The 21,274-nt window shown below is 42.8% G+C and overlaps 1 protein-coding gene across 1 annotated transcript; it reads right to left on the bottom strand.

Annotated features, from left to right (window-relative positions):
- Nucleotides 1-1,884: 1,884 nt before the first annotated feature.
- Nucleotides 1,885-20,670, bottom strand: carm1 (coactivator-associated arginine methyltransferase 1). Its single transcript, XM_040049207.1, has 16 exons — nt 20,447-20,670; nt 14,328-14,453; nt 11,963-12,069; nt 11,359-11,463; nt 11,120-11,230; nt 10,678-10,855; nt 10,353-10,443; nt 9,451-9,532; nt 9,205-9,290; nt 9,045-9,134; nt 8,811-8,948; nt 8,491-8,580; nt 8,261-8,373; nt 6,988-7,065; nt 6,498-6,566; nt 1,885-6,411 (listed from the first exon to the last, which is right to left on the bottom strand). Exons 1-16 carry the CDS (start codon nt 20,586-20,588, stop codon nt 6,272-6,274), a joined length of 1,746 nt encoding a protein of 581 aa, XP_039905141.1. The 5' UTR covers nt 20,589-20,670; the 3' UTR covers nt 1,885-6,271.
- Nucleotides 20,671-21,274: the final 604 nt, after the last annotated feature.

Here is a 21,274-nt window from a genome sequence, read left to right on the forward strand (position 1 = left end):
TGCTGGTAAATTTAGGGTCATCACAGCAGATCATCTGCTTCAAGCTGATTCTATCCTTTGCATCCTCCAAGGTCACACCAACCCTCTGTGTGCTCTTCTTCATTACATCCATGAATCTTCTGTGGCCTTCCTCCTCTCTGACAGTTGTGTCTCGTCTCTCTAACTTTTGTCTCCAAGGTGGAAAAACTGATGAGTCCCTCTGATATGTTAATTTCTAATCCTGTCCATTCTGGTCACTCCCCAATAAAAATCTTAACATCGTCAACTATGCTACCTCCAGCTCAGCCTAATTTTTAAGCCATATTTCGCACCAGGCTTCACTACCATCTTGCAAACCTTCCCTTTCACTCTTGCCATAAACCTCAGCTCAGAGGCAATCCCTAACGTAATCCACCCTAACGTTCAACCTTCCATCATGTCCCTAAACAGGATCACTTCTGGCTCAGAGAAACCATCATGATGGTGGCCTTAAGGCTTTAACATGGGGAATGCCAAAATGAATGGGTGATCACTTGGTGACCACATCCATCTTTTATTTACAGCATGTCTAGACTGGGTGAATGTCCCTCTCCCTCCTCTGTCCAACCAGAAATGTGTATGCAGACTCACTTAAGCCTGCATAAGCCAGCTTAACTAAGAGCTATAGTTGGGTGAATGAAAGCGAAATTGTTTTGTTTTCTTAAATCAATAAATAAACTTCTAGACCTCTTGAAAGTACAGAAACAAACAAGGAAACTAGTTCCACAGAAGAAAGACCTGTCAGCTAAAACATGTTTCCTATTCCACTTTTATAACATCACTTCCCCCTCAGGTAACCTGCACCCTGAGGGGGAAGTGCTCTGTCAGAACAAGGTACTATGCGATCTTTAAGACAAGACAAGGCCTGATTGTTCAAGATTTCGTATGTGAGGAGAAGGTTTTTAAACTGGATTCTTGATTTAACAGTTAGCCAAATAACACACTGAGGGAAAAGTCCTAAAAATGGCTTCATGGATAAAGAAAGTTGGGTATCATCCGTCTAGTAATGAAAGTGTTTGAAGTTTTCTTTCTAACAGGATCATCAAAGGGAAGCACGTGTAATTTAACAAGCAACAGTCCAGAGAGCGTAACTCCATGGAACGTTTTGTGCAACTCCCATTTACATCTATAAACTGTAATCTTTTTGACAGATATGATTCAAACCGTTTCTACTAATCTGTTTAAATGTGAGATGCCCTAACTTTACAGAAGGCTTTGGGGGGTTTTTTGTTTTTAAAAAAATAGCATTTGGAAAAAAAGAAAAGAAAAAAAAAAACCACCCAGCCTTTTTTCCCAGACCAGAGAAAGATGTAAATCAGGGGTGTCAAACTCCAGGCTTCAAGGGCTCGAGTCCTGCACGGTTTTAGATCTCACCCTATGTCAATGCACCTGATTCAAATGGTAAGTTCATTACCAGGCTTCTGGAGAACTTCAAGACATGTTGGGGAGGTCATTCAGCCATTTAAATCAGCTGTGTTAGATCAAGGACACATCTAAAACCTGCAGGACACCGGCCCTCGAGTTCGACAACTGTGCTCTAAATGGAGTGCAATCCCAGTTCCACATTTATAAATTTAAACGCTTTATGATCTCAGTAAGTACGGCTCTCATCTTTAATTACATCTAGCTACCCAATTGAATTTGGAGTAGCTGGTATTTTTATTATGGCTATTGGAACAGCATGGTACCAGTGAGTCTAGGAGAAACCACCCAAACCGTTGTCCTTAACACTTACCTCAAGTACAAACACCTCAGTGTGGATTTCCTCAATACTGTACCTCTCAAACTCTCTTCATTTTCCCACAGCTCGGCTGAAAACACTTACATATAAACACATGCATGTTCAGAACACTGCTGGAGATTAGAAACATTTGTGAAACCCAAGTTTTTAATCTTGTTTTTAGACCCTTGTTTGGTTTGTAGGCACCACTTGCCCTGAAGGTCTCCCATGAGGTCTGTGTCGCAACCTGCTGTATTCATCACAAAAAACAAAGACAATTCTATTTCTATTTAAATAAAAAACCCTTAGGGGTTTTATGAGCACCCCCAAGGTTTATGAATAAATATCAGCAATCTGACATTACAGTTATTTTCAGCTGTACGCAACACTGATGACTAATTAGCAACTGCTAGCATACTAGCACCAGGATGGTTGTGACAGAAAGATTTCCTGTGGTGTCCCAGGAGTTCATGGGCCGAGTCACTTATTTGGGGTCAGTGAATAAAAACAGTCTGTTTTGTAAATCTTGGCCACAACATGTTTTTAAATGGAGGATTTCCTGTGGCATTAAACTACAAGCTCATTGGCTAATGACTCAATCAAGCGATGCACCTTCACAGTTAGACCCGCCCTTCTTCACGTATGATTTTGTACACACTCGACTGCACAGGTGGAAATATCGAGGCCTTTATGACATGACAGCTATGTTTTTAACACCCACAGACAATATAAATGTTTAAAATAGCTTAACCAATAAGAGTCCCCCCATTATTTCTTTTGTAAATAATACTCATCATCATGGATAAACTGCATTTTCTTTGCCAATTATCATCAATTAGGACCAATAATATTCAGCTTTCGCCCGACCACTTTCAGACCACAGTATCAGCAGATATCATTGGAAGTACCTCGAAGTTGTCTTCAGCATTACCTCCTGACCCCTTTTCAAATTAAGTAGCAGTGACATTGCCCGTTTTTAAACAGGGAAATTATGAAGACAGAGCCATATCAGCAATCTTATGGTTGTTCCTGAAAGCAAGCCAGAATATACTATTCTTAAGTCATGATTCTATGATCAGTTACTTTTTATATTCTATTCTGTTACCAATTTGCCTTGGATATTAGTCGTTTCCATGCGTTGCTCCATAATAGATGCCTCATGGCGTCATTTAAAGGTTTAAAGGGTGCCTACTGGGACATCAGTGACTAATGTACCCATAAAGCAGGAATCACTTAGCAGTCTTAAGCACAGTGGCTTCTTTTAACTGTGTCTGGAGCAGACGAGTCAATGTCAGACAGTGAGAAAGGTGTTATTACTAGTTGGTGAACACACAAATGAGAGAACATGACAGTGAGTCTTCCTCATACACTTCCATGGTCAAAGTGGATGCCACTATGACTACACAGAGCAATGAATCCATGACAGAAGAGACACGATGGCTATAGAGCAGCTACAACATGGTAAACATCTGTTGTATCCACAGTCTATTTAACAAAGTAGAACAAATTAAAGTACTACAACACCTGACTCCAGGATGGTTTTGAAACATTTCCACAACATTTAATTTGCGCTTTTTTCCTTGTTTGCTTTTTTTGTGAAATAAAGAAAAAAAAATATCAAGAAAACAAAAAAAGTTATTCCTACAAACAGACATTTTTCCCCCCTCAGCACTCCTACTAACTCAAATTCCAATAGTTGTGACACTGGAAGCAATGCATAAATGTGTCAGTCTTTCTTTCCTTGACTGATAAAAAGGGGGTGTGGGCAGGGGTGTGTGTGTTGGGGCAATGATATGTTGGAGGTCATACACATTGAACAGACGAGGAGAGAGGCGTACCGGCCCCTTCTCCCTCGCCTTGTCATTGAAGTCTACTTGTGACAGTCTCACAGTCTCAAAGGGAGTTTGGGAGGAGCGTCAGGCAAAGGAAACAAAGATGTAAACTAGGACGTTGCCGGTCCGGCACAGCTTTTCTTTTCCCGCTAGCCAGCTGGCTGCATCCTGGGTCATTGGTCTTTACTGGTTCATTCTCCAAATCTTCCTCCAACTGCACCGAAGCAATCTGGCTCAACAAATGCCTGACTGGCAAGAAGCTGCTGCAATTTATTCTGACTTAAAAAAAAAAAAAAACCTTCTGGGTGCAGAAAACATGAGCAGCAGCAGAAAGTGCATTTCATATTTTAGGCTGACAGGGCTGAAATGTTCTAGCTTCTCTCAGACTGTGCGATCCGTCACCTTCCATGTTGGGTACGAGAAACAATCAAATCTTCCACGAGTCCCTAAAGAGACATGGCAAGCAGCTAGCAGCTATTTGGCAACCACAGACCAACAAAAGCCAAAATTTGGTGGCAGCCAAAAATAACTCTGTGCTGTAAAGTGGCCGACAATAAGTTCAACTATCCACAACTCTGAAGCAAGCCAAGAATAAAGCTGACTACTATGACAGGGCCGTAATTACAGATCGATGTGGATGTGTGAACTGCTGTAAGTTTATCATCTCCTGACCATCTATTACTGCTACCACCACTGTAAGTGTCGTACAGTTCACGCACTGATCAGAAACCCTTTCATATCGAGCTGAAGCCGTTTACAGTGGTGACAAACATGTTCATCTGGAATATGAAGAACCCCACAGGATCAAACAGGTCATCAGCTCAAATACAGATTTGCCTTAAAACTCTGATTTAAAAACATGAATTTCAACTTCATGCTAAATTCAGTTGTATAACACGAAATAAAGACTGGACAAAAAAATCTTCCTGCAACTCCTCTAATGGTGTCTTGTTGAATTTTTGTATTCACTTTGGACGGTGCTCAAACCCGGCAATGCCACAATGAGGACAGAGCTGGAAATGTCCTGTGCAGACACAGCATCCTACTGCTGCTCGTCAAAGCATTCGATTCCTCAAGTTTTATTTTCCTGTGATTTTCCTAAAGATATTAAATCCATCTAAGACACCTACTGTTTTTAGAAGGTGTGAGTCGGTAATCTGAACAGTTCTACTGCTTCTTAATATGAAAAACAGGAAGTAGAACAAAGTGGTATTATGCAAAGATGAGGTAAGTTAGCATCCCAACTTTAGTCTGCAACACCAATATTTCAGCTACTCATTCTTTCAGAGTCCGTGGGTAAGTAGGACTCTAACCCTAACAGCACGCGCAGCCACAATGAATGGCACACAGGAGCATTTACTGAAAAGCCCCAACCATTCAGTCGCTCTTTTCCATTAACCCGAGGGCATCTTCAAGTTTCCTGTTCAGATATTAACCACAGTGAGTCATCTTATAAGGCCTAGTAACATTTACGCATCACTTATATCATCACACAAGTCTCAGTGTAGTCACATTTACTGATAGAAACACACAAGGTTACAACTCTGAACGTCCTAAACAGCAGCGTGCACACAAAAAGGAGACTCGCTTCTGACTGACAACAGCAGAGAGACCTAAACATTTAGAAATGGGGTCAAATTCCACCAGAATTAGTGCTGGCTCCACATGCGGGCAACGCTGTGTACATATTGCGGATTTGTCTGAATGAGATGCTGAACAACATTAACGGAAAGGTAACCTGTCTGAATTGGAGAATGCCATCATTTTAAAAGACTGGTGATGTCAACAAACAGCAACTTATAGCAGACACTGAGACGCTCCGTTATCATGACTCAGCATGGAAGGTGATAGAGCAACACCAATGCTTCCAAGCAGAACTCTGAGGGTCAGCCTGTCCAAGCCACTAAAAAAAACAAAACAACAAAAACACAAAAAAAAATATTTCTACTCCTCTGGGTGCCAAGACTTGTAGATGGCTTCAGTTTGTGATCCATCCTCCTCCGCCTAAACCCAAACTGCATGAGTAGGAGTAAGCAAGATGCCGTTTGTTTAATGATTTGAGGGGGCTGTTTCATTCGGCACAGCTCAGTCTCTGGGGAAGTGTGGAGGGAACATGGCTGGATCCAGTATGAAAATCTAAGGTGGCACCTGTACAGACGCAGTGATGATGATCATGATAACAGTGTCCTACTGCACAAGTGAAAAGCTTCAGCATCACTGGTGAGGAAGTGTGGAGAACCACGGGAGCGGACCGATGTTGGTATCTGACAACAAGCGGATTCTTGAGGAAAGACAAACACTCGCAGGGTCATGACATCTAAATAATGAGCTATAAAGAGAAAATAAGGGAGGTGGAGGGATTGAAATACATATCGAAGGAGGGTGGAAACCCAGGGAGGTCAGATGATAAACTGCTGTGCATCTCAGATGATACAGTCCCAGTGAGGGAGGGGGAAAAGGAAGGCTTCGGCTTTCGGAAAGACAAGAGTCTGGACGGAAACGAGAGTTTTCAACGGTTCATCTAGCGATGATTCAACAGAGCAGAAAGAGGGTGTCGAACAAAAAGGAATCTCCAGCACAGAGCTGGTTTTGGTATACTGGTTTTGGCTGCAGTTGGTGATCAATCTGGGTTGGGGAGGGGAAGGGGGGAGGGGGATTCTTCTCATGCGGGGGCATAGGAGGTCTTTGCGAGGTCTTCGTCTTAACTGCCATAATGCATGGTGTTGCTAGGGATGACCATAGGTGAGGCCATGGAGATGGCAGCGCCCCCCATGGTGAACTGGTTGGTGACAGGATAGTAAGTACCGCTGCTACTGGGGCCGGACTGACCCGTAGTGGCTCCTAAATTGGAAACAAAGCATAACAGTCAACGTTCACACTGAGAAGACTTGGACAGTAAACTTGTGTTTGTGGACCAGTGGGCTTACCCTGGACAATTCCTGTGCTCATGATTGAGCCCATCCTGGAGTGGGTATGATTTACAATCCCTGTGTTCACTGTGACCAATCAGAGATAAAAGCACTGTTAAAACCAAGTAGCATCGGGAGTGACAAACCATTTCACCAGTGCAATAAACGCATGCCTTTTCTGTGAAAGAGCCACATCAGCTGCTTTACAAAAATCTGCAGTAATTTGGGTCCCAACACAGACTATAAGCTGTATTCTGATGTAAACATCAGAAATATCACTAAAATCAAAAGCTAAACTATAACTGAGTACTTTCAAACGTTTTCAAACTAAAAGCCCTTTGATGTTGCTCAGAGGAGCCGAAACAACAGAGTGGGGTTAAAAAAATAAATAAAAAAAACAGCATTAAAAGAGTTAAGTGTGATTTGATGAGCTGGAATGTCAGTGTTTTGAGGACTAAAGATGCACTCCAGTAACAGTAAAATGATGATTTTCAGATGAGATTCATACCCAGGGGGATGAGGTTGTTGTGAGACACTGACGGGCCGCTGCCGATGACTGTGCTGAGGTCATAAGCTGCGGGCATCCCTGAAGAAAGAGGCAGCAAAGAAACCCAAAAAACAGCATTTACTATAAACCGTCAAAAAAAACAAAAACAAAAAAAAAAACAACACTCTTTGGGGTTGGTTCCTGAACACATCCAGAGTGGAAGTGATCTTAAAATGTGATGCCGGAGTTGGTAAGTAGTTAGTGATGCACAATGGCAGGAAGTCCTTCTACTGCAGGGCCGCACTGTACATTTGGAAGTTTAAGGTTTCAGACAGGATGTTGTTGCTGTTCATTCCTCATAAATATTTTAGAACAAACTGTTTTAAACTAACATTCAACCTTTAAAAACAAACAAACAGTCTATTAGCATATGTTGCTAGTTTAGCTGTAACCTAGCATTTCCTCTTGTATCTGCACAGTTACAGCTGGAAAAGCTGGTGCTGACTACAAGGCGTAACTCTGGACTTGAATCTAGCTCCAGGGCAAAGTGAGTCACACCTGGCTATGTCCATCATTATATACAGTCTTCTTCCCAGGTTCTCAGAAACTTGAGCTAATAAAGCTATAGAATAGATGTGCATGAAATTTCAGGCATGTGTACTATAATAAATTCATGCAGACTGGTTTTTACACTGGCTCATGTTTGAACTGATTTAGTCTTTCCTCTGTTTCTACATTGGAGTTTTGCTACTAAAGCGGACGTTTGTGGAACCGCTTCACTTACTTCCAAGAAGCCCAGAGAAGAGGACAAATCTGAAGAACCGCTGCAGCTACACTACTATACAGAACAACTTCATCGCTTGACCAACGTGTTTCAGCTCCTGGTCTTCATCGCTGTCATCATGATTAGTGAGCACCATCCAATGCATTTAATTCTCAGTCCTGCTTTGTTCTAACAGGTAACTATATTTGTTGTTCTTTGGTCTCTGTGTGGCAGCACGGTGGTCTTTCTGTTTGCAGTTTGTTCTCCCCGTGTTCGCGTGGTTTCTCTCTGGCTTCCTCCCACAGTCCAAAGATATGCAGTTAATGGGGTTAGGTTAATTGGCCTAAATTGCCCAGGTGTGCCTGTGAGCGCGAGTGATTGTCTGTCTCTCTGTGTTAGCCCTGCGACAGACTGGCTACCTGTCCAGGGTGTACTCTGCCTCTGCTCTAAGACAGCTGGGATATGGAGAATGGACATACCACGCCATGTCTGAAGTATTTACTTAATCTAGCAGTGTCTGAGTGTGTTCACCTGATACAGCCATCCCCTGACTCATGTTGTAGGCTGCCCCTGTGTTCCACATGTTCTCAGACGGGGAGGTGTAGTGTGAGCCAGGAGGGGGGTTGGGGGTAGTGCCTGTGTACCTGCACATAGATAAAAATAGATATAAGAAGTTAGAGAAGACTGTTCACCGACACCAGACACTGTGTCAATAGTGCAAAGCAGATTGGCTGTGTTTGCTGTGGTCAGGATAAACTCACCTGAAAAAGGGGTTCTTCAAGTCCAGGAGGTTGCTGGACTTTGATCCTGTCTGGTCCACCTGGGCAACAATACTGATGTCGTAGCTTTGTCTGTTAAGAAGTAAATATTGAGACTAATTATCATCAGAATAACATGATTAGCATGCAAGCAAGGTTCCTGGAGTGGCCACTTAAGGCACGCTCCCATGTTGATGCCCAACTTCAGCTAGGAAATGAACAGGTTTCCAAAACATGACAACAGGGTTTGCTGTGACGTCAAAGCTTATGCTACAGATTTGGGTGAATGAAACTGTAGTTTTCTTGCATTAATACTAACATACCTCTTGTTGGCCACCAGCAGCGCAGTGCCGGACAAAGTGTCCCCAGCCTTGGTGAAAAGAGGAGACTGCAGGAGACAGCGCACCTGGTACCAGTGAGTGAGAGGCTCTGTGGGTGCTGTGGATAGCCACACTGTCATCCTACAGGAACACAAATAGATTGATGTTTAAGGACAAATCTGGCGCACGTCAAAACTTCTTTAGCTTCAACACACTCACGCAGACTTCCTGACTTACACTGATCCAATAAAAGCCACGTCAAACCAGAAAGCCAGGCCGTGCACCAGGCCCGAATGCATCATGTGGAACTTAAAGGGAATCTCTATCCTGAAAGCATATCATTTATTAGTAGACATTCCTAAAGTAATCACAGACACACATTAAACTGGACACACACCTGTAAAGATCCTCTTCTTTGGCCTCCAGGAAGTTGACTGTGTATTTGACTGACTTGGCCATCAGAATACGGATATCAAACGTGTCCTGTGGGGGGAAAGAAATCTGCTTTCACACAACTCTGATTTCTACAAAACACTGCGCCCACAAAAAGCCAATTAAGAAGTCGATATTACCGTCAGATCGCTTTGCTCGTTTGTTCAATTCTGATCTTAAAATCCTGCACATGCATGCATGCATTACTTACCACAATTGGCTGGCGGAAATACTCGTCCACTGCTGCCCCCCGCAGGGCAGAGAGGTCTACACCGTGGAAGGAGGGCTGGTACCTGAGGGGACAGGAAGAAGTGTAGATTCCCACTTTTAGATTGCTTGATTCCTGCCTCAGCAATAAAAATGGCTCATCAACACACTTGACCCTGCAGGAGTCTTAGTGTATTTTAAGATGAAGCTGAATTCTGAGTCATAAAAAGCACACGCACCAATGCACATGCCAATGAATGTAAGTAAACAAGAGCAATAAAAATCAAATCATTAGCTCATTTTGGGCAGCGAGTACTCCTGCAAGCCCAACATGACATCATCATTTAAAAAACAAAATCAACAACAAAAATCAAGTACATTTTGTATTTAGGGACACACCTCTCCAAGGATCTACTGCTTCTTAAACAGCCGAAACCGGTTTGACGTCAACTCGACAACATTAGCATCGACTCTGATTGCGTCCTACACTCACTCGTGCCTACTGTTATCACGCTAGTTTGCATGACTCATACCTCTGAGTGCGATAAACACCTTTGCACGCTGCTGAGGCACCAACTCCCTCGCTGATGCAAACGGTCAAACTAGCCCCGAAAAGATGATTAAGATTTCGAACGTAATGACCAACATTTTGAACAATACTCCGCTCTCATAACAGAAACAAATGAATAGTTAAACTGCCAGCAGAGAAGAAAGAAGAAAACTGCCTTTACTTGGAGCTCAGATGCATGAAGGAGTTTCTCAATTTGATAAGGCATTAAAAAGACATTCATGCATAGAAAAGCTTTCTAACCAAATGAATCCGTTTTAGGGAAATGAATCCGATGAAGAAAACAATGACGCTGACCCAGAGAACCTCCTTCGTTCCCTCCCTCGTTCTGTTCTTACCAGAAGTTGGCTTTGGTGAACTGCTCCATGTACAGCTGCTCATCTGTGAAGGGGGCCAGGTGGACATCTCCAATAGTGGGGAACATTTTACCTGAAACACCCGCACCGATGAAGATAGTAAGCAAAACTCGTGTTCACGTATCTTCCACCACAGTGCAAGATTCTTCTAAACTGACATCAAATGATTTGGAACACCAAAGCCTGTGGATATCTGACAACATGCAGAACTCGCCAGAAGCAGCTACTGTCACTAATCTGTGGCTGTCTGCAGTCTCAGCCTCCATTCTAACATTTCAAGTACATCTCTTGTTCTTCCAAGACTCACCATTAGGTTTGAGGAACTTCTTAGCATGCAGGTAGCTTTCCAGCATGCGCTCATTGAACAGCATGTAACCCATGGGCTCTGAAATGATGATGTCAACTTGCTCCGGCAGCGTCACCTCCTCTACTTTGCCCGGAATGACGGCCACACGCTCCCCCAGACGGTTGCTGTTCACCAGCACCTGCAGCACAACACATCAAACACATCATCATTCAAAAAGCTGGATTTAGCTTGTCTGATCTAAAGTTAATGTGGACTGTCCAGACAGCCAGAGCTCATAGCTGTTACATTTTCAGCAACAGCGAGATTCCCACAGCTCACGTCACCTGAATTTAAAAGATTTAGTATAGTGTTTAGAATGGATCGTAAACAGTGAGAGGCTGTGCATCCAGTGAAGCATAATCAGAGGTAGGTCACTGATCTCAGCATGAATCTGTGTGTGTACCTCGGCGTGCTGTGCCATGGTGCTGGCCTCTACAGCGTACACCTTCCTAGCTCCAGCTTGAGCTGCAAAGAAAGAGAGGATTCCCGAGCCACAACCCACATCCAGCACCACCTGGAGAAAAGAGGACAGACAGCACACAGTCACAGCTGCAGGACAACACTTTAGTCTGTACTTAATGTAAACCAGCTGTTTTCAAACATCTGTCAGCCTTATCAAATAGCACATATTCAGCTCGCTACCTTGTCCTTAAAGTCAGTGTGGTTCTGGAGAATAGCCCGCTGGTAAGTCCCTGTCCGAACATAGTCCTGCATCATGTTCTGTTGCTGGGAGAGGTAGCCATAAAACTGCAGAAACACAAACACAAGCACGCTCATCAGTTTGGACTTTTGGCACTTTGACTTGAGCTCAATTTGCAGTTTTAAAAAAAGAGAAACAAAGTTAATCTTTAAGTTTCTTAAAAAAAAGATAAATAAATAAAAGGACCAGCTCAGACATAAAGCACCCAAGTTTGTGCTGGGATCTGTAAACAACCAAACCAAGCGGCTTCTCAACAGATGGATGCTTGCAGGTAGAAGTGCTACAGAGCCCTTTTAACTCCTCCTGGAGCTGACTTGCAGCTACTTTTAAACACAAAGTAGTTCAGATGGTGCCCAAAAAAAACAGAAGCAGGCTTCATTCTGACTGAATATTCCTGTAATGAGCAGTCTATAAATACTCAGCCAAGAACAAAGTAAGCGTCATTACTGCAGTGTGTTTAAAAGGAAATGTGGATTCAAATTAATCAGGAGATAATTCAAGAGTCCCAAAATTATGTGAGAGTGTGTGTGAGTGTGTGACAGTCACCTGGAAATACTGTACAGCAGAGGACTCCTCTGTTCTTTCACTGAAGACAGATTGCTCTCCAAGATGCCCACGACAGTTCTTCAGCACGTTATAAAAAGACTGAAAGTCTGAAGCGAAGCACAAACACACTGTAAGTTGGTTTTGTTGAGCTACACTGCAGTTTAATCCTTTTTCTCTTCCTGTGCTGTCAGCTGTAAACAGTTTGGTTTTCTGTCCTCTCGTGCTGGGAAACAATATTAAATCATGTGCAACAACTGCAGCTTAGGTGTAACAAATACATGATTAAATAATTAAGTAATTCAATCTCACAGTTTTATGATTTAAGTTCGCATTTCACAAGCATAGATCATTTTTTTAAACTGCCATGTCCCACATACCTTGGTGTGTGTCTGCATTAATCATGAGTGGGTCTACCTCCTCCTCAGTGCACACAGTATTAGCATTTTTAACACATATCATGGAAAATGCACCAATACTGATGCATCCAACAATCACAACATTTCCTTCTTTGTCTGCTTCATTTGTGCATTTAGACGACTTTTTGTTCAAGGTGAACACAGAAATCTCAATTAATCGCGCGCCTTGAGGCGGCTGTTGTGATTTGGCGCTATATAAATAAAATTGAATTAAATCTCAATTTATTCCCAAATAAAATAAAATTAATAAATAAACAAAAACCACTTCATTTTTTCAGCATCTGTCAGCTTGATGGCAGTGGCTGCTATTTTTCCAATGTCATCAGATTTGTGGCAGTAGTGAGAAGGGGCATATGCACAGGCACACGTGAGCATGTATGCGTCCAAACGGAGGTATAGAAATACATTAAATATAATCTTTGCCAACAGCACCCCGTTCATCTGAACATGTATCTGTCAGAGTATAGCCAATCACAAGCACAGATGAGTGTACTGCCTGTGGGAAAAATGTGAAGCTGTTAAATCCATAAAGCAGGTTGAAAGTAACAGCTGCTGACAACGCAGCCCTGTGTGAGTGTGTGCGTGTACATGTTTAGACAGCTTTGTGAGGACAGAAAATGGGCGTGCAGCTATATTAGTGGGGACCAACAGTCACTTATGGGGACAAAATGCCCTTCCCTATGAGTTTGAAAACATTTTTGAGGCTCAAAATGTGGTTTTAGTGTCAGGGTTGCAGTTAGGTTATGGTTACGTTTAGGCTGAGGGTTAGGACTAGGCATTCATTTTCATGGCTGGGGTTAAAGTAAGCAGCTAGGGAAAGCATGATGTCAATGAGATGTCCTCACTGAGATATAAAAACATGTATGTGTGTGTGTCTATAGTAATATTGTAAAAATGTGTGTTTTAAGCGTTTGACTAAGACTGATAAAGACCTCCAATATCAACAAAGATTAGCCTGTTTGAAGCGTGGAAAGAAACCTGGCAAAAATACTGACTAATTAAGTTAACTTGATATGAATATCGCAACGAATGAAATGTGGGACAATCGGATCTAATGAGTATTTCATTAAAAGGCATCTTTAGTTTTTATTCTTTCAGTTGCAGACTGGGGGGTGTTTAAGGGTTTGAGTAACAAATAAAGATAAAGAGAATTCAAACCAAGGCTTTGTCTATGTACACATCTGACATGAGGTCAGCAAGGACAGTATAGTTGTCCTGCTTTAGGATCATATATTAATGTTTACAGAAAAATATACTTGTTGTAAAACTGTTTGCAGAAAAAATAAATAAAACAGGGAATAAATTTGGGTGTAAGAATCTACACTTATTACTGATGCTCATCAGAGAAACAGACACTCTCCTACACTCCCTGCAGAGGTCTGAGGAGCTTTCCAGGAATGGTGACACAATTTTCATTTAACAGATAAACAAACACTATTTTAACTAATAACACTCAAATGACTGCACTGCTCCTGAACACACCGTTGACTCAGTGCAAACTGTAAACAGTGTCCTGCAGGTAATAAAAGCAGGCTGTCATGAGATGAGTATTTGACTTTGTTGTTAACAAGCTGCACCACACCCCAGAAACAGCTCACCATCATCAGCTCCATAAAACTCCACAGACACAAAAAACCCTTTCAGAGAGTTGACATATTCTTGGCTCCAAACTTGTATAAAATGCAACGTGTAACAGTCTTACTGTGGTGGGGTGAACGGTGCTTATATTGCACGTTTCTACTCTACTACAAGCTTCATTCACTTACTCACACTCACGCACTTTTTTTTCTATTACTAAGTATTAATGCAGTGGGGACAGCTCAGGGTTCAGTATTGTGCCCGAGGACATTTTCACATGCCAACTGGAGCAGCCTGGGATCAACCTACCAACTTTCCAACTGGTAGACAACCCGCTGTACCTCCTGAGCCACAGCTGCCTGTGTGTTTACCTGTAGGTGAGGAGAACTGCAGCAGCACACTGTTACAGCCCAATGTGATGATGAATGACTGCTTCCCCACGCGACTGCACTCGGTCTCCCTGGAAACCGAACATTTGAACACACTCGCCTCGTCTCCTAGAAAGAAAGGGAGAGAGAACAGAAAGAGTTTATACTCATCTTTACCAAAATATAAACAAGCAGCGAGGTGATGCTGCTTAAACTCTGCTGGTGGTTAAAAGCAGCGAGGGCTGAGATCACAGCATGTGAGTGCCAGAGTGCTGAAGGAGGGTAGCAGAAGAAAGCACAATGACCACAGCTGATATCCCAAATGTCTCATGTTATTAATGACCAGGAGGCCTGTACCACATATCATCTGGGATAATACCAATGTAGATTTTTACGCTGTATAAATAAGTCCGATATGATTGCTATAACAATGGCATATGTTTATGTTCCCTGCTGTGGCAATCACAGGCACGTCTGAGAGCAAGAGACACGTGTCAGTCTCTGACAGCTTAGGAAGGTTATGAAGGAGGAGATGCTAGTAGTTGGATACGTGCCACCTAAATGTAAACAATGACTCCACCAAGTGTCTATGACATTTGTATACACCACATAAAAACAATCACAACAATAAGACAATATGTAGCACAATATGCAGACACTTGCATCTCAGGGATGATTTCGGGGACACCAATTTGTCAACCTGTGCGCAGCTCATGTTCACAAATTTGAAATAAAGGATTGTTCATCAAAAACAGGTCCAAACTAACGGGGACAATAGTCATTGTGGTGTTTAGGACAAGATTTGCTCTCTTACACCATTTAATGAAATATTCAAGAACTGGACAGTGCTCATCCTCGCTATCGTATAAGAAGCCCACTAAAGCCAATCGAGAGGGCAGCAAAAATTCTTCTGCCACAGCTGATGAAAAGTCAACAAAGAAATAAATAAATCTTAGCACGACTCCTGATGAGTATGTACTACATGCAGCAAAGTTAGTATAGCATCTTCCACCCCATGCTGTGTCACTGCTATTGCACTGTAATGCTGGTGTTTGCACCTTGTCTCAGTAGGTTCACACTTAAAATGATTGGAAAAGGAGGTTAGAAGGGACCTGGATACAGTGCAGTCTTAGTTTCCTTAGTCCAGCTCACACAGGCTGCAAGAAGATCTCTGCAAGAGCTGAAATTTACTGATTTGCGTATATTTGTATGTGTACACAAAACAACCAGAAAACAAGTCGGAACTACCTTGTTGACATCATTGTTAAAATGCAACATTTTACCTGTATCCTACTGTTGGGTCTAAACTCAGACCCCGCTGTATCCAGGACTTATTCCCGTGAAAGAAAAACAAGGCAACAGCGATCGTTCGTTTCACTTGCAAGGGAGGCCTCGTTGATGTCTACGACGAAATGACCCCAAATCCGGCCTCCTCTCGCTGCCTTTTATTGAGAAACAGTTCACACAAAACACATCACAGCAAAGCAACGCCCACGTGGTTCTAAGACAAGGCATTGTATGTATATGTGTGAACTTCTGTAAGAATGTGTGTGTGTGTGTGTGTGTGTGTGTGTGTGTGTGTGTGTGTGTGTGTGTGTGTGTGTGTGTGTGTGTGAGAGAGAGAGAGAGACCTCCTGCTGACCAAAGGGTCATAAAAGCAGGAGCAACAGCACAAGAAACAAATCTTCCAGATAGGATGTATCTGCAATAAAACACTACAGCCCCCCACCCAGAACCTCGAGAATCTGGGAAGGGGGACAGTGGAATTCCTTTCATCAGAGTTGGCAAGCACAAAAAATGACAACATTTAACAATTCACTCTAACACCAACACTTTATTGACAATGTCTAAAGAGACTAGAAAAAAACAAAACTGAGACTAGCTCTCCTGGTTGCGTGTAGCCATCTGTGGGCTGATAAGGGAGGAAGTGTGAGCTTGAGCTGCCTTTGGTTTTGTTAACGTTAGCCAGAGCTCTCAGGATGTGCTCCTAGATGCACAGGTTAAATTAACTGGTGCATCCTAAGAACACCCAATGATTTCTATTAAGAAATTCCTTCTGAGCTTTTGTTTCAGTTGTCAAAAAGTTGATTTTACTTACTCTTTACCACTGAGGTCAAAGTGGACGATAAAGGTGTTTCTAGAATATTGCTTTCTTGTTGCTGGGCTGGCATTCTGCCTCAGTCCATTTATAGTCTGTCTTTTAGAGTTTATCAGGACTAAAAGTGTCTGATAAAGGTGTGAAGACTCCTGTAATGTGTTTACTGTTACAGAGGAAATACACGACCAAGACAAAAAGCTATTTTAAAAATCAGGACATACTCCATCAATATAGCAACATAATACGCTCATACTCTACTATAACTGACTAAAGTTCATTATGACCATTTTTCATTTCATTTATTTCATACTGAGAGCGCTTAGTCTTTTATTTTATAAGTGCCTCAGGGTACAGTCAGCCTGCACCCTCATGGGCCTCGAGTCAAAACATCAGACTGGAAGAGCCCAATACATTTCTTTCAGTTTCTCAGTCGTCTATCCTGTCAGGTAACTGAGCAGAACGAAAAGCAACTGCTTTGCTATGAAACAGTGGTTTAGTGCAATGGCATATTTTGCTCTTTGCAAGAATGAATGATTGCATGCTGACAACAGCAGAAAGGATACCAGGACACCGAAGCATAAACTTCTATTTTCTGAGGTTTCACATTCACATTTCATTATGAAAAATAGGCCATGTAATAAAAGTCAGGAGGAAGGAAAAAACTGTATAGGGAAGTTCCACAGAATCGCTTCTGTAAAAGTGCCCGATGCAAATATTCCTCCAGGGCCAAACAGCAGGCCCAGTGTGAACTCATAAAGCAGGCGGAGCTAATCCAGCATCTATTAAAGGATTGAGACCGACACTTCAGATTTAAGAGACATGCATCTTCTGGGAGAAAAGCCAGCCAAGCATGTCGGTGAGTTCTCTTCTCAACCACTTAGACTACAAAACAAATGATAAGATACCTTTTTAAAAATGTGAGAAATTACCCGTCTCAGTACAAAGACAGATGATCCAGGCAGTCCACTGACCAACTGTAGGGGATCAATGGATCACACAGTTCCTATATTGTGAACAAAAGTGTCGATTCTGATCATTTTTGAAATGTCACACATTCAGTCACCTGAAATTGAGGTGACCCAGTGCACTTGTGATGTCATTAAGGCCTTTTTTTTACGAGCTGGCTTCTGCTAGCCATGACCTACATCTTTACGATCCATGCAACTTCCCATTAAATGACAACATGAGACAGCAAAGCCCATTTTCTACTAGTACCTACTCAACTACTGTCATTTTCTAGTACCACCTAATGAGTTTGGGGTCACACAGCAACATGACTGAAATTCCTGTGAAATCATTTGCATGTAACACAAACAAAGCAACAATGGACCACACCAAGGCGATGGTACACCTGCTGCTCAGTCTATGGCTTTGTGTCAGACCACAGTGTTGGTTGTTGTCCAGCCGTTTCCCTCATTGCCAGGTTTCAAAAATGGCGGTTTGATTTTTGTGAAGGAGTCACTCTCATTATGCCACTGACTGGCCAATCGGTCGACCCCGGCCGTGCAGGTAGTTGAAAGACAAAAAAAGCAACTGCTACCCAATGCAAAAGTCGAGCCATGTAGGTACTAGTGGGAAAAGGCTACATTTTTACAGTGACAGCAATTTCAATAAGGCGGCCTCTGTTACATAAACATATGAAGGAGCTCAAGTTCTATAACTTTCACACCATCCTGCTAACATTTCTCCACTGTTACCTTCATCAATTCAGTGAAAGAAATGAGCCTTCTGTTCTGACAATATCTGGAACTCGCACAAAATGATTGTGTGCAGCTGTCGTCTGTGAGCAGAATTAACGTTGCTTAGTTTTCACTAAGCTGCTTCCTCTCTAGGTCTCCTCTTACTGCCTCACCCACAGTGAGCCTGCACCTGCTCAGCTGTGATGAGTGTGATGATTGTTTATGGGGCTTTACGTCATGGATACATGAACCTGACTGGACAGGAAATGACAATACACAATATGCACATCACTGCATGGTCAGCCAGTCAGACTGCACATCCAGTGTCTATATCTATCTATCAATATATTTTTTTCATCTATATGGACTTTCAGACTAGCATGAAAGTTAAAGGTTTCTAATTATGACATTTTAAATATATCATTTGAGACAGCAGTCTAAAAAAGTGCAATATTCTTATGTATTTCAGTAAAGCATGAACACTGGACACAGACCTCCCCTCTAAAACATCTTACAGGGATTGTAAGGCTTACTGCAGCACAAGAGACACTTCACTAACAAGTCCTCTGAAAAGTCTTTGGTTGTTCCCCTGTAATGGTGCATTCATGTGGTGCTAAAATTACAGGGAAAAATCTGCTTCACATCTCCAAAAACTGGCATGAATTCCTACTTAAGTCCAAAAAAAAAAAAAAAAAACTCATCTTGGAAAGATTGTTGGAGTTTTGGTACAGGAGCTCCCGAGCTGTCACACACAAAGAGACGACAGATGTTTTATTAATGGTGCCAATGTGTGTATCAAATGACATTTTTCTAACAATTAAGTGGTTATATTTCATTAGGCTTTTTCCATTATTTACTAATATTTAATATTTCCACATAGTGACCTGAATTTGTTATACGAGTTTGTTTTTGTAACGCTTTCTAAGTCAAAGACAAATCAAGTGCTTTTTACATTTAAACTTAAATCACGTGAACCCAGCAAAGAGGGCAGAAGACTTCACCATACAGGAAATCCAAGCATCGGAGGAGCACATGAGTGCAGGGTCTCCAGCAGAGACGAGCCTGCTGGAGAGGATTGGTAAAGCGCCCTGCTTTCCAACCAAACCCCCAGATGTCGTTCTTTCAAAGCTGGTAGACTTCAGACCTGGCCCATTAGTAATGTAAGTGACATCACTTGTGGAAATTTACTAGACTACACACAGCTCCGGAAAGGTCTGCGTTACCCACACAGCAATACTGCCCAACAATTTGAAACAGACTGTGTGTAAAATCAATGACATAAGTTATTTGCGGCAAACCTCGTTAGTTTGTATAACTTGTGTTCTCTGAGAATCATTTTTAGAAGAAAGCTCTACGGTCTGATATTATACACTGAAACCTGGGCGCAGAGTTGTGCTTCTCTTGAACTTGAGCATGTGAAGCAGAAGGCGAGTCCAGCGCGGCCGTTTCTTTTCAGCGGGACATCCCATTCAACAGAAAAGCCGCGGAGGAGCGGAGCGGCTCTGCTGCTGCCTCCACACGGGAGGGAAGGAGGCGGCGGGACCCGGCTATTGTTCCAGCGAGAACAAAGATAAACGCATAAGTAATGAGGGCCCGGTTTCGTCTTGGCACCTTAAACATTACGAACTTATACCAGCACACAGAGTGCAAGTTTTACAAGGGAACGTGCTGATGGCTAAAATAAAGAGCAGCGATGACGGCGAGTCGTCCCAAGGATTACAACACATCGGAGCGGGTCAGGAGTGATGCCCTCTGCTCTGGGCTCCAAAACAATCGGGAAGGCTAGTCCACGAGCTAAACACTCGAACCCGTCCATCGGGTGTCTCTAGACAACACAAAGTCTATTCGTTTACATATTAATATATTGAACATATTTGTGAGACAAAATACACGTTGGTGAGATAGGAGGGGGAAAACAGGGAGAAAACACAAAAAGCAAATGTGCGGGACGTTGGCGCATCACCGCTGAGGCCAGGCTAGTGGCATTGTTTAACTAGCATTAAAGTACACATTACTTAGCTACCCTGCTTACTGATGCGCTTAAGCTACGTTGTATGTGTTACGTTATACGTTTCCCGTGGTCTTCAAAGCACTGAACTCGTGCGAATGGCGAGAGCTTAAAGTTAGCAACATTAAAACACCTACGGGACGGTGATAAAACGGGGTTTTAAGAGCTTCCTCGTGACAAGCAGGAGGTGGCGACGTGGTCTCTCAAGATGCGTTAGCTTCTCGGCTACTAACGCTGGCAGTTTAGCCTGTAAGCATTAACGCTGCAATAGCATTAGCGGCGCGGCAGTTGAGTCAGGCCGACCATCTGCGGCAACTGCGGAAAAGGGTCAACTCACCATTGGAGAGATTGAGGAGGGCAGCATCTTGTGATGTCTTCACTTCTAACCGCAGCGGCTGCTGCTCTGAGTGCCGCTGTATATCTCCATTCGCGTCTCCAATGGAGAGAAGCCGCACGCCACGGAATACCGAGACCGCCATCTTCGCTCTGGAAGTAGAGACAGATCTGTGGCGCTCACATCCAACCAAGCACTGCTCTCTGCTGGAGGCACACTGGGCACCAACGCGATAAGCCTTTGCAACAGTGCCACCTGGCGGCTAGAAATGGGCATTGCGTAAACACCATCGCGCAATACGGCATGTGAAATCAAATTTTATCATGGAGATTAAAATATATCTATTATTGACGATTTAAAAAAAAAAAAAAAACTTAAAAACCAAACGAAAACTGTACTTCTGCCCGACACCCACAGCTGGCTATTTGTTTTTAGGGTCTCTTTATCGCCATGTTACACAAGAGCAAACACGGTATCTCACCCCCTCCCCCTAACCACCATCGTCCCCACCTGCACCCCCCTCTCACTCACACACAGACACACGCCGTAATAGTAAAAACAAAACCTTTGATCAGCACCATAGAGATTAACCACAGACAGTAACACATTTTTCTAGCTCAGGTTATAAACTTACCAGCTTCTTCAACTAGACTAGTACAAGCTCAACACAGATTCAGCCCTACTAATATAACATAAAGACGACTGTAATGTCTGTAAGCAGGCAACAGAGAGAAGCCCATTACCTGCAGGTGCTCTCCGACTGTATGGGGTGAGCGCACCACAAAACCACTGAGACAATCATTTCTAGTGGACCAGCTTCTAGATGTATTT

This window comes from Simochromis diagramma, unplaced genomic scaffold (genome assembly GCF_900408965.1).
Source record: "Simochromis diagramma unplaced genomic scaffold, fSimDia1.1 OVJJ01000517.1, whole genome shotgun sequence".
Lineage (NCBI taxonomy): Eukaryota > Metazoa > Chordata > Actinopteri > Cichliformes > Cichlidae > Simochromis > Simochromis diagramma.